Source organism: Caretta caretta, chromosome 2 (genome assembly GCF_965140235.1).
Source record: "Caretta caretta isolate rCarCar2 chromosome 2, rCarCar1.hap1, whole genome shotgun sequence".
Classification (NCBI taxonomy): domain Eukaryota; kingdom Metazoa; phylum Chordata; order Testudines; family Cheloniidae; genus Caretta; species Caretta caretta.
Genome location: NC_134207.1, coordinates 105,392,596 through 105,419,899, shown reverse-complemented (window position 1 = coordinate 105,419,899; position 27,304 = coordinate 105,392,596). Strand labels below are relative to the sequence as shown.

The window sequence follows — 27,304 nt, the reverse complement described above, 5'->3', positions numbered from 1 at the left end:
GCTCACTTCATCGGATGCATACCGTGGAAACTGCAGCAGACTTTATATATGCACAGAGAATATGAAACAATACCTCCTCCCACCCCACTGTCCTGCTGGTAATAGCTTATCTAGAGTGATCATCAGGTTGGGCCATTTCCAGCACAAATCCAGGTTTTCTCACCCTCCACCCCCCCACACAAATTCAGTCTCCTGCTGGTGATAGCCCATCCAAAGTGATATAATATATAATTGATATAATGCCTGTACTGGTTTTCGATTCACCCAGTTATTCTTCTGCTTATTGCACCATGCCGATGGTGACTGTTTCATTATTTTTGGCTCTTACTCTAACCATGGTACTATCTCATATGGCTTCTAGCTTTATTTATGTGAAAGCACATAATTTGAGAATCGACATAGGAAGTGTGGTAATTAAATTCTTGTCATGGGTAGAGTACCCTCAGACTAGTGTCCTTGACCAAAACTGCCTGCTAAGAGCACAGAGAGTTTTCGATGTCTCTAAACCTGGCTGTGGCAGGGACTTGGTAAGTGTTTTTTCTAGTACATCATCTCATCTGCAAAAGTCTGGCTCAGCAGAACTGTTCCGTGGGAGGGTGAGCTTGGTAGATCAGGACAGGCCCCACTTGGCAACAATCTCCTGTCACTGTGAATTTTCTACCCCTTAAGGCTTGACCGCAGCATGATGGGTTGGCTGCCATATCAAAGCGGGAGAAAGCCTCACAGGAAGTGAGGACGTGCACGGTGCGGTACTCTCAAGCCCGAGGCCCGGCTTGGCCAGGAGCCCGTCTCTAGCTTCACCCAGCACCAGCTGCTTCAGAGGAAGGTGTAGGGCACCCCAAAGTGGGTGTGACACTAATGGCATCGCCTGGCCCTGGAGGCGCCTTGTCCGGAGCCTGGTGGCAGCCAGCATTGGCTCCTGTCCTGAAGTGTGAGGCTTGACATCCCTGGCACGCGTAACCCTGGCACCACTCCCAAGGCTGGGCCCTTCCCTGCCTGGCATAGCAATCTCCAGGCTCAGAGCAACCAGTGGGGCTTTTGAAACCTTGCCTCCCCTTTGTGGGGGTTGGTAATACATCAACGACAGGTTTCAGAGTAGCAGCCATGTTAGTCTGTATTCGCAAAAAGAAAAGGAGTACAAAATGTTTCCCACGTCCCCCTTTTGGGGTGAATTGGTACAGCCTATTACCCCCTGCCGCTTTAGGGAGTTGGTATGCTCCAGCTCTCCTTTTCCCCTCACAGGGGTCAGATGGTAACAATCCGCCTATTGAAGGGAAGCCTACAAGCAAGATGGCGAGACTACTGCTTCCTGTCGTGGACGTGTTCTGCTCGGAATACGCAGTGCGTCACTTCCGACCCCCTTTCAGCGAGCCCGTAGAGTTTTGGGCGTGGGCGCGCGCCCCCGTCTGGTCCCCCTCAGGGCTCGCGGCGCGGTCGGGGGCCGTTGTGGAGCGTGGTGTAGGCAGCGGCGCCGGCGGTTTATCTGCGAGTGCGGCCGTGGGAGGTTGGTGTCTCGGGGGCCCGCTGGGCGGGCTCCGTGTGGAATGTTCTGGAAGGGGCGTCTCCTAGCGGGAGCCAGCCCGTGCCGCCGCGGCCAGGGGCGCGGGAGGGCAGCTTCAATGGGGTGTAGGGTGGGGCATTATGGAAGGGCCCTTTGGGGCGGTGATGCGCGGGGCTGAGGGGGCCACTGTGGGAGAGGGTGGTGGGGCACTGTGGGAGGGGGTGTCAAAGCTGGTTTGGGATTTCAGTGGCCCTACGTCATTGGCCCCATGTCATTGCCCCCATTAGCACACCGGGTTTACCCTTAGTGGGGGCAGCCCCCACACTGCACCACCCCCACCGTGGAGGGGTTTGTAATGATCATAGCTGATGGAGCTAGGGTGCGACTGCATCCCCGCGTCGTCGTCCCCCCCCCCCCGGCTTTCAGTGGTTTCCCTTATATGCAGGGTTTACAGTTTGATTCAATGGCTTTGAGCACCCCCACTATAGTAATCGCTCCAGCGCCCTGGTAGTAATAGTTCCTTTAAAAATGGTAAGTTTGAGAGCAAATCTGTCAAGCCTCTGAACGTGGCACATCTGACCTGCCAGCTGTAATATGGCTGGGCCTGTTGGTAAAAGACTGAAAATAAAGGACTGGAGATTGTGAAGGCTGAAGAGGTTTCTCTCCATTCTTCCTATTCCTGGATGAGAATCTTGCTGGAGACCCCTCTTGCTGGACTGGACGATGGTTGCTATGTGAAGCTTGGCCCTACTCCATACTAAAATTTCCTACCTGTACTTCAGTGCCAGTGAGAACACTGTTGTAGAGAGGTCACAGTGTAACCACCATGTCATTTAGTGCTGTTCTGATACAGGCTAGGACTAGGTGACACAATAGTCAAAATGCTTGCTGTCGGTCTATGCTAGAACTACTGTTGGTGAAGTTGCAACGGTGGGAAATCCTAAGAAAAAGCACAGTCTGTACACAGCATTAAGAAAAATAAATAGTCTTTATCCAAATTAGTTCACTATCAACAATACTTTTGGTGGTGTGTATGTGTTTTTAAAGGAAACCAGTGAGGTCTGGACACGTACATCATCTTAAATAAAAGCTAACAGATGGGTGTTAGCTTTATTGGGTTGGCTTTCTTGATTAATGTTAAGTAGATTTCAAGAATTGTCAATTCTTAGATGGTTTCTGTTCTTTTGCAGGCCTTACATCAAGTTTTAAAAATGTCGTATATGCTTCCTCACTTACACAATGGCTGGCAAGTAGACCAGGCCATTCTTTCAGAAGAAGACCGTGTGGTGGTCATCCGATTTGGACATGACTGGGATCCAACTTGTATGAAAATGGATGAAGTGTTATACAGTATTGCTGAGAAGGTAAATTTGGATTGTTGTTTGTGATAATTGTATATTTCTGTTCAGCATCTGAAATTGCGTGTTCTTTTTAGTCTAAGGCAGTTTCCAGGCAATAAATCCAACTTGTTCAGTTTCCTTAACAAGCTATGCCTACATTGAATGAATGTGAAACAGCCATCTGCTTTCATGGCCATCTGAAATAATTACCCACCATGTTGTTTAATGCTTGATTGAATGGAAACAGTACTACTATATTCTAAAACTGAGCATCTGTCCCTGAAAATATTTTTCTTTTCTGACTGCTGATAGTTTAACATCTAATAATCTAGGCCATTCAGAAGGAAACAAGTTTCATTAATAGCACTGGTATGAACACTACAGGTAAGATTGAGCCAGCATTGTCACTTCATACTCAGAATGTGTAATATTAATACACTAGCAATTAGAAGATTCATTGGAATAGGTTAAAACATTTAGATGTTTTTAGTTTGGCATATATTTTTATTTTTAAAATGTAAAATCTTAAAATGCATGGGAAGAAATGCACTTATAGACCATGCTCAGCCTTGGTTGAAATGGGTGCCACTGCACTGGCTTAATTAGAGTTTGCACTTGGTTATACCAGGGCTCAAATTAATTTTAATCTGTACATATTGAGCCAAGCTCCTGAAGCTTTCTCAGATGGCAATGATACCCTGTGACAAACAGATCACCCATTTAAGCATCTTAGATACTGAGGAAAAATTAATACACCGGACCCTCGCTAGAACATGCATCTATATAGCGCGAACTTGCATATAGTGCGGTTGTGACCATGAATCCCAAATTTAATTACTTTAATTGAAATTCATTTTAACGCAGTCCCCTCTAATGCGGTACCGCGCATGAATCCCATGTTCTAGCGAGGGTCCAGTGTAATTGTTTACATAAATATGTGATTGGATATATTTTATCCTTTCATGTTCTCCCAGATAACGTTATTGCGTAGTAGTACAACTAGACAGAAATCTTAGCAAATTATTTGTTGGTTAAACCTCAGAAGAAAAAGTGGGAAACTCAAATAAAACAAGAACCTAGCCAAAAAGACTACTGTGAATTAATGTTTAAATGGCATTCAACGGTTGTTTCCAAAATCGTTTGTACAGTTCTCTATGTGCTGTAACCTGATGTGAAGCTGTTTCTGTGGCAGTCATTTCTTCTCAATGGCATTCTTAAAAAATTACACTTCTCTTGTTCATTTCAGTGTTGTTGAAGACATCTGGTAAGGCAACTGTGTACATATCAAATATTGAGCCATAACAGGACTTAAGCTAGGAGGATGCTTTGACATTTCTTCACCACAGCTTCTTTGCATTTGTTTGTCTTATGTTTACTTTTAATGTTGTGGGAACTGATGGATTATACACGGGAATACTATTAGTATTTATCTTTGGCAGGACTCTTGGCAATTTGGCAGACATATTGGCATTTAAGTTTTTATGAGGGGAAAAAGAACAATGTAACTTTTTATTTAAAAATCTCCCTCTGCAGAAATGGCAGGTTAAAGGGGGAGATCCTTCCTCATCCTCTTGCTTACGAGCCATGTTTGGATCTCGCAGCTGTTTTAAAGAGTGAGTAAAAGTTCCAATTGTACAGGTGTTTATAATCTAAAGCAGGGGTTCTCAAACTTCATTGCACCACAACCCTCTTCTGACAACAAAAATTACTACAGGACCCCAGGAGAGGGGACAGAAGCTTGAGCCTGCCCAAGCCCCACCACCCCGGGGGTGTGTGTGCAAAGCTAAAACCCCACTGCCCCAGGCTGCGGGGGCCAAAGCCGACGGGCTTCAGCCCCAGGCAGGGGGCCTGTAACCTTAGCCCCACCAGCCAGGGCTGGAGCCCTTGGGCTTGGGCTTTGGCCCTGGGCCCCACAAGTCTAAGCCAGCCCTGGCAACCCTATTAAAATGGCGTTGCGACCCACTTTGAAGTCCCAACCCACAGTTTGAGAACCGCTGATCTAAAGCATAGTACAAAATGTTGCCATGCTGTAGCTGCATGCTACATTTGAAGAAAATGTAGCTCTATTTCACACTTAGTACTGAGGTGGAACATTTTTTTTTTTAAATTTGCAGCATGATTTTAGGAAGTAGTAATGTATCTGTACTTTATAATCAATGTGGAGTTGGACTGTATTGACCTGACTTGTATTTTGGCAAGAGAAAACCGCCAGAACATAAAGTAGATTGTTCCCACTAAAATATATCCTTGTTTACAATTGAAATAAGCATTCATTTCAGTGCAATACATACCGAAAACTTTAGAAAGTTTAACAAGAAATAATGTTTCCAGTTTTTCCAGAGCAAAAATGTAAGAATACTATACTTATAAAATACCTTGAAAATATCTCAAATTATTTTTTGCAGTACAGAACACTGTTTCAGAGGCGGCCTGTGATTCCTGGAAGCTCATCCCCAGGGATACAGAGCTTTGGGTGCTAAATTTTTATATAATTAAATACAAATATTTAAACGATATTTACAGTAAAAAGCTAAAACTTGTCTAAAAGTAAATACCAAAAATCAGACAAACCTCAAATTGGAAACCTTTATTGTATGCATGACATTTGGTAGAGAATCACTTGGTCTCTGGCAAGTGATGACTTGAGATGACTGGGTCCATTGCTTTGCATCTAACCAACCATGGTTGAAAGGCACACTAGCAATGGCATCTACTCAAGAAATGGCCACTTGTCCCTGTGCTTCTACTCGGAGGCAGGCAAAAGCTACAGAGACAGTTAATAGGCAGAGTAGGGAGGTTAGAAAAGTGTAGTTGTTGTTAAAGCTGGTGGTATTTGCCAATCATTAAGATAAGCATACTCTTTTAAAATCACTTCGTAATTTTAAAGCCAGGAAAATATTGATTAAATTTAAAGCTTATATGTCTAATAACTAGAGCTGTCAATTAATCTCGGTGAGCTCACGTGCTTAACTGAAAAATATTAATCATGTTTAATCACACTTTTAATCGCACTGTTAAACAATAGACTATTGAAATGCATTAAATATTTTGGATGTTTTCCTACATTTTCAAATATATTGATTTCAATTACAACATAGAATACAACATGTACAGTTCTCACTTTATATTATTATTTTTATTATAAATGTTTGCACTGTAAAAATGATAAACAAAAGTAGTATTTTTCAGTTCACTTCATACAAGTTGTATAGTGCAGTCTCTTTATCATGAAAGTGCAATTTACAAATGTAGATTGTTTCGTTTTTGATTAGTTATGTAAAAAAAATAATGTAAAACTTTAGAGCCTACAGGTTCACTCAGTCCTTCTTGTTCAGTCAGTTACTCAGACAAACAAGCGTATTTACATTTACGGGAGATAATGCTGCACGCTTAGTATTTCTAATGTCACCTGAAAGTGAGAACAGGTGTTCACATGGCACTTTTGTAGCCGGCATTTCAAGGTATTTAAATATCAGATATGCTAAACGTTCATATACCCCTTCATGCCTCTGCCTGAAGAGACATATGAATCTTTAATTCAGCTGGCACATAAATATCTTGCGACGCTAGCTACAACGGTCCCATGCCAATGCCTGTTCTTACTTTCAGGTGACATTGTAAACAAGAAGCAGGCAGCATTATCTCCTGCAAAAGTAAACAGACTTGTTTGTGTGAGTGATTGGCTGAACAAGAAGTAGGACTGAGTGGACTTGTAGGCTCTAAAGTTTTATGCTGTTTTATTTTTTTGTAATAATTCTACATTTGTAAGTTCAACTTTCATAATAAAGATATTAGGTGAATTGAAAAATACTGTTTTTACAGTGCAAATAGTTGTAATAAAAAATAGTGAGCACTGTACACGTTGTATTCTGTGTTTTAATTTAAATCAGTATATTTGAAAATGTAGAAAATATCCAAAAATATTTAAATTGTATTCTGTTATTGTTTAACAGTGTGATTAATCGCAATTAATTTTTTTATTGCTTGATTAATCACGATTAATATATTGTTAATGCTTGTGAATTTAATTCAAAAGCACATTCCTCACCCAAAAAATTTTTCTTGGGTCTTTTTTCTCCCTTAGACCTTGATACTCATGTTTAGCTCCTCCTCTGCTCTCCTCCGCTTTCTTTTAGGACTGCGCAAAATTTCCCATTAAGTCCCCCGCAAATTACCCTATGTACCTCTTAACTGTCACTCAAGATCTGACAGAAACTTCCACCTCGCTTTGGCTTGTTAGTACAGATCTCCAATATACTTGTATGAAAACCATGTAACTTGAAGCTATTTTAAAAACAGTTTCCAGCTAAAACAATTTAATTGGCCACAGTACACCATGTCAAACTTTTTTAAAACTGTCCTCAAGAGTAGATCCTAATTGCAAGCTGGTTTTGTCAGGTTGTTTAACTTGTTATCTAAACTGTGTTAAAACAGCTTCAGGCTAAAAGTTTTAGGTTAGTGTAGACTGGGTGTTAGCTATTGTAATGCTTGCAGGCATATGGGTTTTTTTTCTGCTAAGGTATTGTAAAGGGCATTAGGAAGAAAGACATTGGAAGAAAAGTGGGATTCACTTTTTCTTTTGTCTGATGTAAAGCCTTGAGCCAGTAAATGGGAAATAATATTGTATAGCTGAAAGTTGATCTTGCTGAGTTATATGAGGGGAAGTAAGTGGAGAAATATACGGAAGGGACCTACAACTTTTCTTATCCTTCTAGTCATGGACCAGTTATAAGAAATGGCTTAATACTGGTCCACCAAATATTTCTAGCCCTGAGAAGTATTAAAATGTTAGCCATATTTAAGGTTCATCATCTAACCATAAACTTTTTTGGATATGTTTGTTGAATAATGTAAAACTATATTAGCTTCACAAAATAAGTTGTTATATGTACTTCTGCCTGGGTTCCCTCACTACAGGTGCGATAGGCTTTTAGAATCTACACTGCTGCTGTATTCAACAGGAACTTCAATGGGCCATTGTAGTTAAGTGGAGAAAATATCCAATTTTTTTTCCCCCCAGTCCACATATGCTCCACTCAACTTCATTGGGTGTCGTAGCTTTTCTTGAATATAGAAGAAGACCCTATTACACTAGCAGTGTTGGACATGGATGGCCTCTCAGACTTTGCTTGAAGAGAGAAACAGCGAATGTGTAGATATTCCCTCTTACGGGGATTATTGAAGTTCTATATAGTTATTCAAGAACAAAAATATCAAAAACATAGATCTGAGAAACACCAAGATAATGGTCTTGCTTCCCTGCATATTCTCCACATCTTCCATTTCAGAATGATGATGGTGCACGGTACTCTTAACTCCTAAAGCTTAGAATGAATGCTTATGCTTCTTGAAGTCAGTTTTCAGATGGTATACGGTACTGGTTTTAGTGTTAACAGTTCTAATAAGGAGCCACTAAAATCAGACTGAAATTAAAAAGTGAGTGGAGGAAGACAAGTTGGCAGCAGAAAGTGGCACTTGAGGTCTGACACCTTGCAAACCTGGCCAGTAGTATTCTTTTTTCCAAACTTTGGAGTCCATGGAACATTTAATCCCCAAGCGCTAAAAGGAAATAGTTTTGGAGAAGTCCCATTGATTTACTGCAGGGATTTTTACGTAGTCAGACTTTTTTTATTACACTTGAATGTGTGTACAAAGATTTCCATTCACATTTTTATAGGTGTCTTCACTGAACACTTTTAAACTGTAAAGAGTCTCAGATTTATCCTTTTTTACTTTCCTTGAAAAAGTAAATGTTTAAAAAATTCTGCAAATGTTATCTGTCAAATAAATGTGGAGGCTCCAGCATGGCATTGGGGAGCACAGGCCACTGGCTGCACAGAAGTGGGAGATCACTGTGCAGCTCCCCTCCCAGGACACAGATTCAACAGTGAGGCTACACCCAAGCCTGACACAGCGAAAGGACTGGGCCTGCCCCAGAAACACACCAGGGCCCTGCCCCTCTGTGCCAGGTGCACCAGGTGTCGGCAGGCATGCTCAGCAAGGGATGATCCAAGTGGGGGGGGGATACAGGGGTGGGTTGAGAGGGTTCTGTGTGGGGCAATCTGGGGGTGGGTGGCTCGGGGGGGGAGATGTGGGTGCAGGGGGGATCTGGATGCACAGGGGCTAGTTATGGGGTTCTGGGTGCAACAGTAATGGGACTCTGCAGGAGGGTCCAAGTTAAGGTGGTTGGGGCTCAGTGGGGTGGGGATCTGGGTGCGGGTGGCTTGTCACGGTGGTCCAGCTGCAGGAGCAGGGGGCTTGCCCGGGGCGTTTTGGGTGCGTGGGGAGGTGAGGCTTGGTGTCAAGGTCTGGGTTTGAGGGGCTCTGGATGCACGGGGGTGGGCAGATGGGGGAGCAGCTCCCTGTACAGTGATCCCTCGCTCTGCAGCTGAGGAGCAATGGGCACAGGAAGCGCAGGAAAGGGGGAGTTTGCAGAGCTTCCTAGAGCTGGGAGAGAAATCTGGGAGTGGGTCTGACGCGGCCCTGGATGCCTCACAGGGGAAGAGGAAGTCCTCTCATTCCCAGCCCAGCCGGGTCTAGCAGCTGAGCCCAGTGCAGGGTGGGAGCCACCAGCTGGGTCTTCCCCAGTTCTGCCCCCTCCCCCACAGTGATTTACCTCTCTGCTGGCTGCCCTGGGCACCTGAAACATACTGCTGGGGAGGATCGCATGACTGCTGTTGTGGCTTTCCTTTGCTTCCCCATCAGAAAGTCATTTTCTGCCGGGAAGCAAAGAAATTGGGTGCTATACATTCCGCTTATGCGAGGTGGCACAGAATTTCCCCAGGAGTAAGTACCTGTGTCTGATTATAAACTCAAGTATCTTTTACTGGAATTAGAATTGTGCCAGCTGCAATTGTCTTTAAGTATAGTTGTAGCTGATGGGGTACTAACATGATTTGCTTTTCCAGTATTATATTTATTTTCTTCTCTGGTTTGAGGTAGTTATGTTAAAGTTAGTGTTTAGTGTCTTGTTCTCACATCTGACTTCTAGATAGGCGCCACTATGCTGAAACGTTAGGGAACAAGTTTTATACTCTAAACAGTGGTCTCCAAACTGCATGGCATGCCCCCTTGTGGGGCGTGGAGGAATCTGTATGGGGGAGGTGTTGTGGCAGGGCCTGGGCCAGCTCCCAGAGGGGAGTGGGGAGAGAGTGCCACCCAGCCCCACTTTGCCCTCAGACCAGTTGCAACCCCAGCCACAGCTCCACTCCCCCCGACCAGCTCCACCCCCAGCCTCAGCTCCACTATGCTCCCTGCTCTGCTCTCAGCCCCAGCTGCAGCTCCACTCTGCTTCAGCCCCAGGCCAGCTCTGCGTTCATTCCCGCTCTGCCTTTAGCCCCAGGTCCTTCCCCATCTCCAGTTCTGCCCCCAGTTCCACCTTCAGCTGAAACTCCTCTGCTGAGCCAGTAACGGAGTAGGGGCACAGACAGAGTCCATTACTGGAAAGAGGAAGTGCAACAGGAAAAGTTTGGGCACCTGTGCTCTATATAGGAACATTTGTTGTATGTATTGTATTAGTGCCTAAGAGCCCCAGTTGTTGACCATGTCCCATTGTGCTGGGTGCTGTAGAAACACGGAACAAAAAGATGTCCCAAAGAGCCTTGAATCTAAGGAGCGTGGCTAGTGATTCCAGTGTTCAAATGCTGTAAAGCACTGAATTCTAATTAAAAACCTTTTCAGAATTGAAACAAAGGGCATGGAGAGAGGAAAAGAAGGCATTCTGGATTTAGTTCCTGACTACCTCAGATTTCATGTGTGATTTTTGTTCAAGTTGCTAAATGCATGTGTACTCAGGCCTCCATTTATAAAATTAGTACAACAATTTTCTTCCAATCTAATGCTGGGAAGGTAAGTTCATTAATGTTTGGGAGGTGCTTAGATTATGGTGATAAGATCTCTACCAAAGTATGTATAATGATCAAAACAATCTCATTTTCAAAGTGAGATTCAGCTAATATTGTTTATTGAATATTAACTATGTAAAATTTCTCAGTTTTGTAAAACAAAGAAAAGTTAATATTTGCACCCTCAGTGGCTTCCTCTCCTAAAGTGTGAGGCCATTTGGGTCCCTTGCTAATGACCTACAAAATTTTGTAGTTTATATTCTATAGGAGCTGTAATTGCTCAGTTCATTTAAATAGAGGAAATATCAAACGAACTTAAATTAAGCCACTCCTATAGTAGGTGCGATAGTATTTCTTGCATTGAGTAAAAATTAATATTTTTGCATGTAAAAATATTTTACTTATATTTCTTAATATTTTAATGGTATTCTTTTGTACTTCAAAAATAGAAATGTTTGTGCTTGTGCTTTGATTCATAATAAATTCTACCTTTTGCAGAAATGCTCTTTGTTTCATGAAAGTATATTTTAAAAATTGTGGACAAAGTGATCTCAAGGTTAGCCAGACACTGATATTTTATTCAAGGACTAAATTTAGTGTGTCCTAAGAGTTTTAGGTTTTTGCTGACAAATGTGCATGGTAGAAATTTCCCAGCAGGAGAATTGCACATGAGCTGTTGGTATTGTACATGTCAGTCACCTGGTAGTTCTTACAGAAGCAGCAGTAGAGTGAAAATAATGTCTTAGTTTCACTGTGCTGGAGAAGTCTTTTCCTGCAAAATCAACCTGGAAGCAATCAGTTACTTCAGAAGATTATCTAATTTGATCTTATAAATACAGTTAACTTCATAGGTAATGTGAACTGAGTTCTTGGGGCTGACTATATGTACACAGACTTTGAGGTTTGATACTGTGTGTCTAAATAGAAATTTACTTTTTTGACAGACATTTGGATTATGATGTATACCAAATAGCTTTGTCACTTTGTACATGAATGAAAAATCAAGGTACTTTCTTAAAGTACCTACTGTTATGTATGCATTTGCAGACTTTTAAAATGACTAATTGCTGTTTACACTAAACAAAAAAGTGCTTGCCTGATACTGCATAATTCTGTATTGTTTTATTTGTTAACATGTTATATAATTTCTGTTTAATCATATTTTGTTTTCCAAGTTGTACTTGACAGAAAATTAAATAGTTAAAAGTACTTGAAAAATATTAAGCTTGTTACAATCTAAGATTTTGCAAGTATTACCTTTTAGAGAATGCAAAATTTGCCTAGTTATGCATTGAAAAGTCAGGAAACAAAAATATAAGGGTGTTTGCACTACATTTAACTCTTCCCTGTTATACATGTGAGTTACAAAAGCAAGCAAGTATATCATATAAACGTTTCTCAAAACTGTGGTGTTTCTGCAACTTAAAAATAGATGCTACATGTGTATCTAATCCTTGTGTATGTGCATATTTTCATTATCATTGTCCAGTATGTTTAGTGACTTAAATGTTCATATCAGTTCTCCTTCTTTTCAAGATAATTTTATTAATTCGCTCAGAGCCTGTGGACTGTACATTTTCTTTTCAACTGGAGCATAGCTTTCTTCAGCAATTTAAGAAATTAACCATGAATTTAGTAAGAAAACCCATTTCAAAATGTACGGTGCATGTACAAAGTGCAATCTTCAGTTCATAATAACTCTTCAAAATCAAATCCTACTTTTGTCAGAGCTCTCAAAAGTATTACTCAATGAGGAATATTTACATGCCAAATTTAAACTTTCTACCCCTGCCATTTGGACTTCATAGATGTCCAAAAAGCCTGAAGGTTTTTTTTTTAATTCTGAAGTTTAGTGTTTTTTTTCCCTACTGTTCTATTAAATAATAGCTAACCCATCTTTGCTCAAACTTTTTAAAAAAAAAACTTTCTGCTTTGGACACAGACAAATTATGGAAAATTTCAGCTTTTTGGGTGAAAGTTTCTGGAAGTCATAAGCAACTGAAAATTAAGCATTTAAATTCTAACCCTTCAGCAACCTTAATGATAGCATTTGCTAGCGCTCTGACCTTAAATATTTATAGGGTCAGATATATAATTGAGAGGAAGGCACAACAGAGTGTGACTTAGTCACTATTTTAATACATACCATTTTTCTGTTACTGGATGTGAATTCCCTTTCTCAATAAGATGTCTTGTCTGTATTATTTTAAAATGTATTTATTTTTCAAACTTTTAAGAGCGAGTTAGAAATGGCAAAAGGGAATAAATATTTGCTTGACTTAGTTATGAACATCTTGCAGCATTATTATTGCAATAACTTAAGCATATTTTTTCTAAATCTGTCAAAATTCTATAAAAAGATCAGTCATTATATAGTTATTAAAGGCTTGCTAGTGTATTTTGCTCTGTTTACAGTCATTTTAATTTTGTTTCTTCTGTTCAGGTAAAAAATTTTGCTGTTATTTATCTTGTGGATATCACAGAAGTACCAGACTTCAACAAGATGTACGAGTTGTATGATCCCTGTACGGTCATGTTTTTCTTTAGGTATGCCTTATTTCTACTGTATAATTTAATTTGGTGTATTGTGGATTACATGCTATAATTAAGGGCAATGTATTGTATGCCTTTTATATATGCTCTTGTATTTTTTTAAAAAATATTTAAGATGGTATTGTACTTATGTACAAGTAATTGCATTCAAGTTCAGTGTGGCTCTTCCCCAATTAATCTAATAAATCTTAACACCTTGTATCAATTCTTCAGTAATGTTGATACCCTGACCCATTTGCCACTTAGCACTTCCATTCCTGAGAATTAAAAATAGCACCGTTATGAACCAAGATGATATTGCAAGTAAAGCCTGGTCTACACTAGCAGTTAAGTCAGTAATACTGTGTCGCTCAGGTGTGTGAAAAATCTGCAGCCCTGAACAATGCAGTTAAACCCACCTAGCACCCAGTGTAGACAGCGCTAAATCAAAGGGAGAATTATCCTGTTGACCTAGCTACCACCCATCAGGGAGGTGGATTACCTACCTTGACAGAAGAACCCCTCCCATCATCATTGGTAGGGTCTTCAGTGAAGTGCAGCAGTGGTGTTGGTGCAGCATTTTAAGTGTAGATGAACCCTAAGATCCTGACTGAATTTTCACTCTAGTGCCATATTCATCTCAAAGCACAGTGGGAAGTTTAAATGGCATTGTTTTATATCTTAATGTGTATTAACATATGCCATCTGGATAATTTTCCTCACATTAGACCTATTGAAGTCAATGGAGTATTTTTCATTGGTTTGGAGGAGGCCCATTGCGCACAGGAAGTGTTACTGCATTCGCCTCTCAAGCAGAGGTTTTAAAAAAGCATTCTGAGCTTTTTTCCTTCCTGCTACCCAGCTGCACAGAACACTGTACCTATGAAATCAGCAGTTTTGCATGTTTGAATCTGCACAGTAGCTGATTTTAGATGTTAGATTTACAGAAACAAGCCCTAAATATAATTAAAATATTTACATTTAAAAATCAAATGTTAAGTTTATAACAATATCCGTATCTCATAGTTGAAATGTCTTATGTTTCCTAGAGTGATAGAACTGCTAAACTTTTTGCATTCGTTCTGTATTTGCTTGACATTTTGAAGTGTGGCAACATTTAAAGACACTGCCAACATAAAATTAAATCTTTACAGTAAATTACTAACACCTCAAATTACTTGTGCTTGTACTTTTTGGTTTCTTGGGGAAATAAAAGTACACTGATCCACTTCACTTTGTTCTCATATACTAGCACAATATTTGAGTTCTTGGCACCATAGGGAATTTCAAATTTAAATTTCTAAGAAATAAAAAATACATCTCGTTCACATGCTAATTAAATAAACAACAGATAAAATATTCATAATAGATAACTATCCACATTATTCAGTTCTTGAACCACTAGGTCTACTTCTAATTGATAACATCTGTTAAACGACAAATACATCTAGAGCTTTTTAGAAAGGGACTTTGTTCAGAAATGTTACTTTTTTGTGGGGGAGGCGGGGGGGGGAACATGAAGATGCTATTCCTCAGGATAAACATAAATCTTTATCTTTTTATTGTAACTTTAGGAACAGAAAAATACTATTTTAAAACAGGTGGGCTTTCAACCTGAGTATGACAATAACAAATGTATTTTGCCATTTAGTGTAATACCTATTTGCTGACCTACAGGGATATGGTAGAAGAGTTACATATTGCAGGGTGCTTGAGTCCTGTGAAATATTATGAGAGAGTAGTTTAGCATATTGACCTGTTTTTTTTTCTTTCCTCTTAAAGGAATAAACACATCATGATTGATTTAGGTACAGGTAACAACAACAAGATTAACTGGGCAATGGAAGACAAGCAAGAGATGATCGACATTATAGAAACCGTTTATAGAGGAGCTCGTAAAGGTAGAGGTCTCGTGGTGTCACCAAAAGACTATTCTACCAAATACAGATATTGACATTCTGTGACACTTGCCCTTTCTCTTTTAGTCCACCTCCAGATACACATAATTATCCTTTGTATATAAAAGTTGATTTACATTTTTTTATTATGAACCTGTTTTGAACTCTTATTTAAAAACTTTGTAAAATTTCATTTGAAAAAATAGAGAGGAAGTCTGGAACCATTTGATTTCAGAAATGCAATAGCTGGATCATTCCTTTTGAATTAAAGGACTTTAACTCTGCAAATGTCAACCTCTCAGTATAATATATTTTTTTAACACAATTCTATTCTTAGAAAAATATGTTAAAAAAATATGACAAGTTGAAACAAATGTACATGAGAAACTTTTAGTGTAGCCTATTAATGGATAAAAAGTAGTGCTGTTATGTTCTTGCTGTTGGCTTATTATTTTTAATAATAATAAAAGTATTTGCCTTTCAAGGTACACCTCTTGAAGTTAATGGCTTGTCACTTTTGTCAGTCTCATATTCGTGGTATTTTGTTCATGTCTGGTAATGGATACCAGAAACCATTGGCACTAAAAAGAGAGGGTGAAATACTAAGCAAGCAAAATTCTCTGGAAATACAGTTGTTGCGTATCTTAAAACATTTTTTTCCTATGTTTGAAAAAAGACGCTTTAAATGTGATTTCCCCACTATAAAGTTATGATTACAGAATTGCTATTCTACAACTAAAGTTTAGACACTTATCATTGTATACACTTTTCATTATAAATCTGACTGAAAACCAGTTCTAACTAAACCAGAAAAGGTCTTTTATTTGTTTAGTTTGTGGGCAACTGCACCAGCCATTTTAAGAAATGCAGGTTTAATTGGTATTCCATGGCTTGTTCTAGTAACTCTGAATTTGTTGCATTCCCTGATCCTCAAGAACTAGTGCATATGGCTATACTTAACTATAGTGAATTATTTGTTTCCTATGTAAAAATGTATTTCTAGGTGCTATACAAAATATTAAAAATTATATAAAGTCCTGCAAATTTTCTAAGCACTGTATGAACAGGGATCCAGGGCCAAGACTATTGGACATCTTAGAAGCAGCACCACAGAAGTCCCTGCCCCACTCTCTGTGCTGGCGATTGTAGTGATTCATCTTCGTGAACATTATTTTAAAAAACAAACCACCTTTTATATTAAGAAAATGCCAAGGATAACATTAGTTATCTCAATTTAAAATATAAAATTTGTTTATTAAAATTTGAACTAAAAAAAATTCAGTTCAGGTTCCATAAATATCCTTAACTTTTCCCTGGTATCCCTGGCTAATTTCACCCTCATCAGAAACCTTTTTTTCTCATTCACTTGACCTCAAATGCATTTTCCGATTGGACTGAAACTCTGTCAGACCATTGCATATGGCCCACAGGCACACTTCCAGTTCGCCATCCTTTTGCCTCTTACCTTGTTTGTACTAACTAGAGATTCTGTGCCTTCTCATTGGGGTCCCAAGAACAACATACTGCATCTTCACCCAAATATAGTTTAGGAGCATCTCTCCCATACAACACCATTCCAATGAGAGTCAGAGAGCTCTATCTAGGCCAGTAGTTTTCAAACTTTTTTTTTTTTTTAGTGACCGAGTTGAAGAAAATTGTTGATGCCTGCGACCCAATGGAGCTGGGGCAGAGGGAGTTGGGGTGTGGGAGAGGCTCAGGGCTGGGGCAAGGACTTGGGATGCGGGACTGGGTAAGGGCTCTGGGGTGGGGCTGGGGATGAGTTTGGGGGGCAGGAAGGGGCTCTGGGTTTGGGGGGCTGGAGCAGCGGATTGTGGCACAGTGTTATGTTGGGTGGCTCCTGGTCAGCAGGGGTGCTAAGGCAGGCTTCCTGCCTGTCCTGGCACCATGGACTGTACTGCGCCCCTGAAGCGGCCAGCAGCAGGTCTGGTTCCTAGGCAGAGGCACAGAAGCAGCTCTGTGCGGCTCTCACCTGCAGGCACCGCCCCCGCCCAAGCCAGTGGGAGTGCGGAGCCGGTGCTCTGGGCAGGGGCAGTGCTTGGAGCCCATCTCCCCCTTCCCCCACCCCCTCCTGGAGCTGGACCTGCTGCTGGCTGCTTCCAGGGTGCAGCGCGGTGTCAGAACAGGTAGGGACTAGCCTGCCTCAGCTGGGCAGCACCGCAGGCGGGACTTTTAACTGCCCTGTTGGCGGTGCTGACCAGAGCTGCCGTGACCCAGTGCCTTACATTCCATGACCCTTGAAAACCACTGGCTTTGAGGAAAGACCATTACAGGGTGGGGGTGTCTTATTGCTCTTCTAGATTTGTTGGGAACTCCCGGAAAGGCTGAAGCAACCTGGCAGAAATGCTTCCAATAATCTGGGGCATGGGTATGAAGATTCTGAAGTGGTTTCAAGAACTGGGGTTTTCAGGCATCCATGTAGTTGGAAAGATCTGCAAAACTTGATTAGGTTGGTGGGAGAGTTCGCAACTGATGCTGCTCATTAAATTTTGTAATTTCTTAGATACAATGAAGTAGTTTAAGGCACTTGCATTATACTGGGAAAGAGAAGCGTCCCAGGTAATGTCAAAGATAAACATGGACTAGCACGGTTTTTTAAAGCCTGGTCAGCTGTTAACTGACTCTGGGGGTCCATCCTGGACTCTGCCTTTCACCAAATAGTTGAGAAACTAATTTTAACAATTTAACAGCTGAAAAGCAGTTGATCGTTTTATTTTTGTTCTTCCTGCTATGCTAAATAGAACTGGCTTGACCAGTTCTATTTAGAGTAGCAGGAGAGGGGTAGATGCTTAATTGATCCCTGGTTTAGTATGCTTATTTAGCTTAGCCTTTTCTTGTCCACATAGCAGGAGTGAGATAGTGTTTTAAATCATCTAGTTAGACTGAGGTGAAACTCCTGCCTTGCTTAAACCCATGTAATCCATGCTTAAATAATTTCAGCTTGTTTTGGTATTACCAAAGCAGGAGCTAAACAGATTTAGGTGATAATGAAACTGGTTTACATGTGTTTACATTAGGGATTAGAACTTGTTTAACTAGGTTGATTTTTAAATAGATTGTTAGTTTGATGCAATTTTTCTACTCTAAAGAAGCCCTCAGAAATAACTGCTTTATTTTAGTGTTACACTTTCTGAAGACTGATTTGCTGTACTTCTGCATTCCTGCTTTTTGTCTCAAGCCAGCGGAAGGGAGGTGGGGTGAAGAAGCAAGATCCATAGTAGTTTTAAGTGTGCACTCCTTCCTGAAACACTGTGGTTGAGAATGATTAACTTCTCTTCATTGGTCTTTTGCTGTTTGTTTCCTTACTAGAGTTAGTTTTGGGTGCATTCAAGAAAAGGCAGGTATAAACTACATTGTAAATATCTTAATTGGGAAATTATTTCCTAGATTGTAAATTATTTGGGATAGGGACAGTTTTCCCTTGTGTGAACAATGCTCAGTGCATAGTAAATGCTTCTGGATTACAAAAAAAGTAGCATTTTTATGAACAATATTATTTACCTACTCATACCTTTGTTTTTGTACCCTGTAAAAGATGTGCCATGAAATTTAAGTGCCATGAAATTCCATTTCCAGCAAGATATTGCCTAGTAATAGTATCATCCTTTTGGAATCTTATATCCTTGAAGTTAATTTGTTTTCTTTAATTTGTTCTGTCAAGTCTATCTTGTTAAGCAGATGTATGATAGCATTATCTCATGTTCCAAAACCTATCCTATATTCAAAATGGGATCCTTTCTGAGCTCATCCCCTCATGCTGGGGAAAGTACATAGGTGAGATATGGTTTCCTACTACAGATTGTATGGTGAGATATATGCACGCCTCAATGTTGGTATGCACTATTTTGGAAAGAGGTATGTAGCAAGACAGAAGTGACGGCTCTGTTTAAGTGCACAGTCCTTTTCTGTGTATGACTTTGATAAAGCAACTTGTATTCAGAGGTGTGCAAGTACAGAGGAATTTCCAAGATTCATCTTTGGCTAATGTCTACACTACAAGCTAGGGTGTGATTCTCCTTTTTGTGTATGCATACTCATGCTAGCTCTCACTGAACTAGCATGAGTATAAATAGCCATGTAGCCATGGTAGTGTGAGTAATGGCAGCAGAGGCAGGGCTTAACCGTGCTTAGTACAAACCCTTCTGAACCAATGGGTTCTGCAACCCATGCTAACAGGGCTACACTGCTACTTATACTTTCACTAGCTTGATGAGAGCTAGTGTGAGCGTGTTTATGCAAGCAGAGGAATTACAGCCCTAGCTTGTAGTGTAAATATATTCTGTGTACCAAAGTAGACTATATCACTCAGATAAAAATCTTATTTCAGCATTAATAGTATGGGTACATATTCTGAAAGCGAGAGAGCGAGCTTGTGCACACACTGAATCTAAGGGAGTGACAAAATAATGTGGTTTCATACACATACAATATTGTAACTGTGGAAATCCATTGCCACAAGAGGATTCAGTTATTCTGGGACTATTAAACTCAAAAACAAGGAAATTCGGAAACAAATCTAAACATTAAATTTTTTTACAAGAGCATGTTTCAGGTATTTTGAAAATGAATAGCTTTTTATTTAATCTTTATCATTTTAAAAATTACATGGCTGGGCAGGTTCATTACAGAATATATTTTTGGATTTTTGTAGTGAATATTGTACACAAATTTAGTCTCATCTCTTGATAAGATAGTGTTTCCTCTGTGGCATCTTAAGTAAAATGTGTTGTTAGTCTGATGGCCATAACTCATCTGTCCTCCTTTATTGGATCAGTAACAAAAAATGGAGACTTCATATCTTGCATGACATAATTTGCTTATATACTTTTCTTTCACTGGAGCTATTCTTTTTGATTGCTGAAATATTAATAGATGTTCTAGTTATCAGTCATGGTGCAAGACTAAAAATTTTACCCTTTGAAGTCCTTTACAATATGTGGTATTTTCACTTGAATTTTGTAGAAATACACATCCTGTTTGTAAATGAAATCTTCCTCATTCTCTATAGAATGTAATACAGATTCTGTCTGTATTTCTTGATCAGTATGTTCTCATTTTCAGTGCTGTGCAAAAAAAAAAAAATTATTTGCTTATTCAATTAATGAATATGGTTCAATATAATAGGTTTCAGAGTAACAGCCGTGTTAGTCTGTATTTGCAAAAAGAAAAGAAGTACTTGTGGCACCTTAGAGACTAACCAATTTATTTGAGCATGAGCTTTCGTGAGCTACAGCTCACTTCATCGGATGCAAATTCATCCAATGAAGTGAGCTGTAGCTCACGAAAGCTCATGCTCAAATAAATTGGTTAGTCTCTAAGGTGCCACAAGTACTCCTTTTCTTTTTGCAATATAATAGGAACATCCTTGTACAATTAACATTTTAATTTGAGATGGTGGTTTCAATGTTATGAAATATTTGTTTTTCCACAGAAATTAGGCATCAAAAGGGACAGAAGAATATAGTGTATATAATGATTTACTGCACTTCCTTGCTCTGTTTAATATGGGTTCCTTTAAATCACAAAATCAACTCATTTATCTCAAATTCAGGGATTTTTTTTTCAGATGGGTTAAAGGAAAATCATGGTAATAGAAGGAAAATATCACCAAATACTACAGGACAATTAAAGTGAGACAACTGTATAACTACTAAATATGCTGACCTGTGTTAGTTTTTAAAATTTTATTTTTATTTCTCTGGTGTCTATCCAGGGATCTAGGCGCTATACATTGATTCATCAATTCTTCAGTTACAAATTAAGGTTATTGTGATAGTTCAGATATGTGATACAAAGTCTTAATTTTTCTTGTTAATTTTAGATACAACTAGCTGTAAAATATAGTTTAAAAATGCAGCATGCTATAGTGGATGCTGTTAGCAGAATCAAATCCCAGGCATATTAAATTATTAAAAATGACCTCAACCTTTTTTTAAATACAATTTAGATTCCAAATAAATGCAGACTTACATGGCAAAATATTTTAACAATATTTGAAAATCAGGTGCTAATCTTCTCTGTCAGGATGCAAGATTACAGTATGTTCTCTTTTCCATCCCCCCATTCCCCCCCTACAATTCAGGATATAACGGGAGCCTAAACTAAGGTAATTTTAGGCACTAACTTTGCTCTGTGTTCTTGGGATGTCACCTCAGAAATCTGCTAAATGAATTCAGGATTTGAAAATATGTAGTGTAAACTTACCTAAGTTCTGTTTTTGAGTTAGTCTCAAACTGTTACAAGAGATTCCATTTAAATGCTTGATATTAAACAATCTACAAGGTGATAGTCTATTAGAATACATTGTGGATCTGGGTGTGCAGTTCCCATTAAGGGAATATATGTACTCCAAAGCATTTATTGTTGGCATTTTAGTGGAGCTTCAGGTATCAAGACCAAATGGAAAGATGTAATGCATAGGAAGCCTTCATTGTTAAAGCACTAAAAAATTAATTTCTCCAAATAATGTTCTCTATGATTTAGAGACAAATTCTTTCATCTGTGTTAAGCCTTTTCTACACCAGGACTTTGTCTACTAGTGATGTTAGACAACTGGTTCAGTCAGTGTAGTCAATTCTTAATGGGCCCTTAATGAGCTTGATATAAGAGTGATGCTGGAGTGGGAGGATAGACTCCTTCCCCTCTTCCGTTCCAACCTTCACAGTCACAAACTGTAACTCAGATGCCCACCTTTAAAAGGGATGGAGAACCTGGGCACCAAGCCTTTCTCCCCAGTAGTGTGGAAGCAGTTTACAGCATAACTACACACAACTTTGTTTTACAGAGTAACTCTCACCATCAGATCCTCATTGGTATTTTCTATCCCAGCCTGTGCCATTAGGTCAGTGACGTGCTTTTCAAGGTCATCAATACGTTCACCCATTTCTTCCAGTAAAAAGTTAAAGAGAACATTGTTATGTATAGCAAGAGTACAGTTTTGTTGACTTTCACTTCTGTGAAATGTTTACCAGTCAGAAGTTACTCTTCCAGATGACTCCATCTCATGCAAAACTGAAGCTGAAAGGAATGTTACAAAATTGCATTGCAATAAGTTTTATAGTATCTGAAAAGGGCCGTGCCCTGTGAGTGATTTGAATGCTTACTTGAATGCCTACCTACTTGGAGTTAGAACAGCTTTCTTCCTAACAGCCTCTTTTGTTTTTTTTTTGTTTTTTTGGTGAGGAATGTGCCTCAAGAAGTTGCTCTGAAAGACAGACATTATGCTGTATAACACCCTATTACCTAGGAGGCCATAGTGAATTACAGCTGCATTTACTAATGCACCTGTAAGGTCAACCATGGACAACATAAATATGCAATCAAAATGCATACAGAAGCTGAATTACAAAAATTTGGTGTGGGGAGGGGAGAATAAGAGCAGAGGTTGGTTGTTACAGCTTATCTTGTGCAGCAAGTTTCCAGGTATGTGACCCAGTTTCTGTATTGTTAATTAGTGAGAGATACCTCAGAGCCCTTTTTGTTCTCAGCTTCTTTCTTTGGGTCCAATTCTCCTTTTCCCTATACATGGAAGGCTAAAAGAAAGTTTGTCCATACTTTCTATTTGTTATGGATAATACACTAATTTAAAAAGCAGTTCTTATAGACCTCTCTTTCCTCTTTCACGGTTCTTGCCGAGGTGATTGTACCTGGCCGTCAGGATATTGCAGACAACTTGCCACCTTTTCTTATAGACTCCCATCAGCAAGAATTGCTGTACACTGGCTGGTCTTTACCATACATATATCAGCATTCTTCTGAGGAAAGGTAAAATATTTAACTATGGTACAATTTGGATCTCTGTATAAATGCATGGTTAATTGTATTTGGGATCTTTCTGAATACCAAACTGAAGTGTAAGTGTATCCAGATCTTGATTTCTCAAAGTAAAATATCAGATAAACCAACCAGGTGAAACAGTTAGTGTTTTTATATAAACTTATTTAAAATCCTACCGAACTTGCTCTATTAATCTAGTAACATACAGAATAACAAAAAAGGATATTTCTCAGAGTTAACTTTTCAGTCAAAGCTTGAAAGTTCTCCTGCAGTTGCTGTAGTAGGTTTTCTGCCTGTAAAAAATAACTAATTAAAACATCCACCCAAATCAGCAAATAATATACTGTCTTGACACTTCAGAAGAGCTTTCTATTCTGTGAAAAATAAAACATGGTGTGATAATTTCATTAACAACACTGGGCTGAAATAGAAAATCAAATTAGAAAAGCAGTGTGTGAAAGAGATGCATGGCTAAGAAGTTCATTGGATCTTATTGATGTCTGTCCTATGTATTAATGCATGAAAGAACAAATACAACTATTCTTTTCCAGATTACTAGTTACAGTTCTTCTAAGCCAATCTAGTTTCTAAGAAGATCATTCTGAGACCCAAACACAGACTGAAGTATGTACCCAACCTATGACGAATCAAGTAATTAAAAGTTGAATATATTTTCTTTGGCTTCTACACAATTATATCTCATTGTTTGTTTCCTTTATGCAAAATGGGGATACTTCTGTCATGTGGGTGTTGTGAGACTGTTTGTAAAAACAACAGGAGTCCAGTGTCATCTTAAAGACTAACATTTATTTTGGCATAAGCTTTTGTGAGTAAAAAAACCCCACTTCTTCAGCTGCATAGAGTGAAAATTACAGATGCAGGCACCTAGGGAAGTGAGAAAACAGATTGACAGAGCAAGACAAGTACCCAGAAGTCACCTACTACAGGACCGGCCCAACAAGGGAAATAATGGAACACCACCAGCCATCTCGTGCAGCCCCCCAGCTAAAACCTCTCCAGCACATCATCAACGATCTATGACCTATCCTGGAAAACGATCCCTCGCTCTCTCAGATCTTGGGAGGCAGGCCAGTCCTCGCTTACAGACAGCCCCCAACCTGAATCAAATACCAGCAACTACACACCACACCACAGAAACACAAACCCCATTGCTTCCTCTGTCCCCATATCTACTCTAGTGACACCATCAAAGATCCCAACCACATCAGCCACACCATCAGGGGCTCATTTACCTGCACATGTACTAATGTGATATATGCCATCATGTGCCAGCAATTGCCCTCTACCATGTATATTGGCCAAACAGGCCAGTCTCTACATAAAAGAATAAATGGACACAAATCAGACATCAGGAATAGTAACATACAAAAGCCAGTAGGAGAACACTTCACTCTCCCTGGACATTCTATAGCAGATTTTAAAGTAGCCATCCTTCAACAAAAAAACTTAAAAAACAGACTTCAAAGAGAAACTGCAGAGCTACAATTCATTTGCAAATTTAACACCATTAATTTAGGCTTGAATAGGGACTGTGAGTGGCTGGCTCACTACAAAAGCAATTTTCCCTCTCTTGGTGTTGACACTTCTACCCTGATTGAATTGGCCTTCTCAGCACTGGTTCTCCACTTGTAACCTAACTCCCTTCTCTTCATGTGTCAGTATATTTGTGCCTTCATCTGTAATTTTCACTCCATGAATCTAAAGAAGTGCAGTTTTTTACCCATGAAAGCTTATGCCCAAATAAATCTGTTAGTCTTTGAGGTCACTGGACTCCTTGTTTTTGTGGCTACAGACTAACAGGGCTACTCCCTGATACGTTTGTAAAGCATATTGAAGTCCTGGGGTGGAAGGCACTATAAGTGTGAAGTACTATTATTACCACTAAGGGCTTGTGTACACTGGCAATGTACAGCGCTGCAACTTGCTTGCTATGGAGTGTGAAAAAACACGCCCCCCCCAGCAAGTTTCAGCGCTGTAAAGAGCCAGTGTAGACAGTGCCCCAATGCTGGGAGCTAGGCTCCTCATGGAGGTGGTTTTTTTGGAGAGCTGGGAGAAGTCCCAGCACTGTGCCCGGCCACACATTATCTTCATTTTACAGGTGGAAAACAGGCACAGAGGGCCAAACAGGATTAGTTAAGGAAACTGTAAGTGTAAATACACCTTGGGTAACAAACTTTTCAGTGCTTTACATGTTACGTGGTGTCTCAGTAAGAGCTGCTGCCTGCCTGGGCCCTGACCTGACCCATTTTCTTGTTTAAACCCGTGCTAAGCTGAACTAGCCTGACTCTGGCTGCTGAGATGGCTGGTTTACTTGGAGGTAATTCACAAAGACTATTCTATTACCCTCCTCTTGTTGGGGAATCTCCGGTTTCTGCCAACGACTCTAACAGGGGGGGAACTCAGCGTGGGGCAGAGCGATTGCCCCCCAGCCGTGGGGCTTTAGGAAGGAGCTGCTGCTACTGTTACCGGACTCCTGGGGCTTTGCAGGGGAACCGGCACCTTCTCTGCCTTCCTGCTGCCCTGTAGCCGCTTCTGTGGGTTACTGGCAGTGACGTGTTCCCAGAGAGGGAGGCTCGCTGGAGAGCTGCAGCCCGCGTGTGGCAGGGCGGCTCCCGGGCCGTGACCCCCCTCAGCCCGGCCCGCCCTGCCTGGGACCCGCACTCACGAACTGCGAGAGGTCCTGCGCGCTCCGCGGGTCGTTGTCTGCCATCCTTGGCCGGCTGCCGCCGTGCCCCCGCGCCGGCCCCTGTCCTACTCCTCTCTCCTCCTGCGGCTGCCGCCTGCTCCCAGCTCCCGCCTCCCTGGCGCGCCAAGAGGCGCTGAGCAGGAGCCCGCCCGGGCAGAGGGACACGCGCACAGAAAGAGGCCACCGCCTCCTCGAGGGACCTGGGGTCTTGTCAGCGCCCGTCTCGCCGCAATGCCCGCAGCGCGGCGGGCCGCCCCCGCAAAGCCCTTCCTTCCCACACTTCTCACTCCACCTGCTGACACAGACTGCCAGCTATGCGCAGCCAGACACACCCTGCACACCAGCTTCCACCACTGGGCACACAGCTTGCCCCCAGGGTCACCGCCAAACACTCACAAAGGACACACGAGCTCACTGACATACACAAGAGAGGTCAGACTAGATGATCTGATGGTCCCCCTGGCCCTAACCTCTGGGAAATGGACACACACGGACACACCCTCACAAAGATTTTCACACACACACAGGAACAATGTCAGACGCCATGGACAAACATGCAGACGTTGACAAATACATGGAGGCACTGCTCAATTCTTTGTCTCTGACACACACACATGCACAGTGAATAAACACAATGCATGAGATTAGATGTTGACAGATCACCAAGCCTGGCAGTGAAACGCTAACAGACACACACACAAAGAAAAAGTATCTTGCTGAACTTTTTAATGTCAAATGATGACTTTAAAAGAGTGTTAAAAAGACTTTGCATTCCATTACTGATGTCAGCTGGAATGTTTCCTAATGAAGTACATCCTAATGACATGCATCCCACCAAGTGGGTATTCACCCACGAAAGCTTATGCTCCAATACGTCTTTTAGTCTATAAGGTGCTACAGGACTCTTTGCCGCTTTTACATTTATGTCTTTATCAGTGTTAAATTCAAATGTTTAAAAAGATAGGCCAAAATATTTTGCAAAGAGCCCTGTCCTATTTAATCAAGACTCTAAATATGAAGGTGGATATTTAGGACATTATTACAATATTTTTAAAATGAAACTAGTTATATTATAAAATTAAATAAAATAGCATTGGATATAGACTACAGTCATTTAAAATCTGTGAATTACATCCAAGTAAACCAACCATCTGAGTTATTAAATCCATTTCCTGCTAATACAAAGCAGCATAAAAAAGTGAAGTACAATGAAACGCTTTAAAAAAAGCCGTTTTAAAAAACTGTGCAGCGGGCAGATCATGCCTTTGAAAGGAGAGATTTTATTTTACTTGAGACCACAAGGAAGAAGATAGTCTCTGTAGGAAATGGCTTGAACATTGCAAAAGGGTGTGGACTTAATTAGATGGTAACTGAACTGTTGAATTTACCTTTGTTATTTGCTCAGCATAATGAATTAACGAGATTGTCCTCCACAGTGGAATTTCAGGCACTCCTTCCATTTATCATTTGAAACCTCTGGCCAATCAGGTTTTGCAGCCTTCAGAGATTCTGTCAGGTAAATACTTAGTGGAAAGTTTGGTAGGAACTTGCATTTTCCGTTGATTTATGCACACAGGATTAAGATGAATTTGTAAAATCTTGGCCACGGCTCTGTGTAATAAGATGTGGTGTAGTTTTGATACTCCATTTAAAAAAAACTGTTCTGGTAAATTTGTTTTGATAGATTT

At 40.4% G+C, this 27,304-nt stretch overlaps 2 protein-coding genes across 5 annotated transcripts; one reads left to right on the top strand and one right to left on the bottom strand.

Moving 5' to 3' along the window:
- Positions 1-1,333: 1,333 nt before the first annotated feature.
- Positions 1,334-15,614, top strand: TXNL4A (thioredoxin like 4A). 3 transcript variants are annotated; one of them, XM_048840060.2, is made up of 4 exons: positions 1,334-1,504; positions 2,692-2,865; positions 13,129-13,232; positions 15,000-15,614. In XM_048840060.2, the coding sequence occupies exons 2-4, from the start codon at positions 2,713-2,715 to the stop codon at positions 15,169-15,171; spliced, it is 429 nt and encodes a 142-aa protein (XP_048696017.1). In that variant the 5' UTR covers positions 1,334-1,504; positions 2,692-2,712; the 3' UTR covers positions 15,172-15,614. The 3 variants fall into 3 exon arrangements, with proteins under 3 accessions (XP_048696017.1, XP_074981445.1, XP_048696020.1); XM_075125344.1 differs by lacking the exon at positions 1,334-1,504 and adding an exon at positions 1,921-2,032; XM_048840063.2 differs by lacking the exons at positions 1,334-1,504; positions 2,692-2,865 and adding an exon at positions 4,375-4,454.
- HSBP1L1 (heat shock factor binding protein 1 like 1) lies at positions 14,998-25,897 on the bottom strand. 2 transcript variants are annotated; one of them, XM_075125345.1, is made up of 4 exons: positions 25,596-25,897; positions 23,136-23,202; positions 21,930-22,024; positions 14,998-15,696 (listed from the first exon to the last, which is right to left on the bottom strand). In XM_075125345.1, the coding sequence occupies exons 1-4, from the start codon at positions 25,638-25,640 to the stop codon at positions 15,616-15,618; spliced, it is 288 nt and encodes a 95-aa protein (XP_074981446.1). In that variant the 5' UTR covers positions 25,641-25,897; the 3' UTR covers positions 14,998-15,615. The 2 variants fall into 2 exon arrangements, with proteins under 2 accessions (XP_074981446.1, XP_074981447.1); XM_075125346.1 differs by lacking the exon at positions 14,998-15,696 and adding an exon at positions 19,689-20,196 and having other exon boundaries at positions 25,596-25,890.
- Positions 25,898-27,304: the final 1,407 nt, after the last annotated feature.

Coding starts and splice junctions, on each gene's coding strand:
- HSBP1L1 (XM_075125345.1), bottom strand. CDS start 25,640: ATGGCAGACAACGACCCGCGGAGCGCGCAGGACCTCTCGCAGTTC. Junction 22,025..23,135: donor TGAAAAGTTAACTCTGAGAA/ATATCCTTTTTT, acceptor TTAACTTTTTAC/TGGAAGAAATGGGTGAACGT. Junction 15,697..21,929: donor ATACCAATGAGGATCTGATG/GTGAGAGTTACT, acceptor CTCTCTTTTTAG/TGCCAATGGTTTCTGGTATC.
- TXNL4A (XM_075125344.1), top strand. Junction 2,866..13,128: donor TATACAGTATTGCTGAGAAG/GTAAATTTGGAT, acceptor TCTTCTGTTCAG/GTAAAAAATTTTGCTGTTAT. Junction 13,233..14,999: donor ACGGTCATGTTTTTCTTTAG/GTATGCCTTATT, acceptor TTCCTCTTAAAG/GAATAAACACATCATGATTG.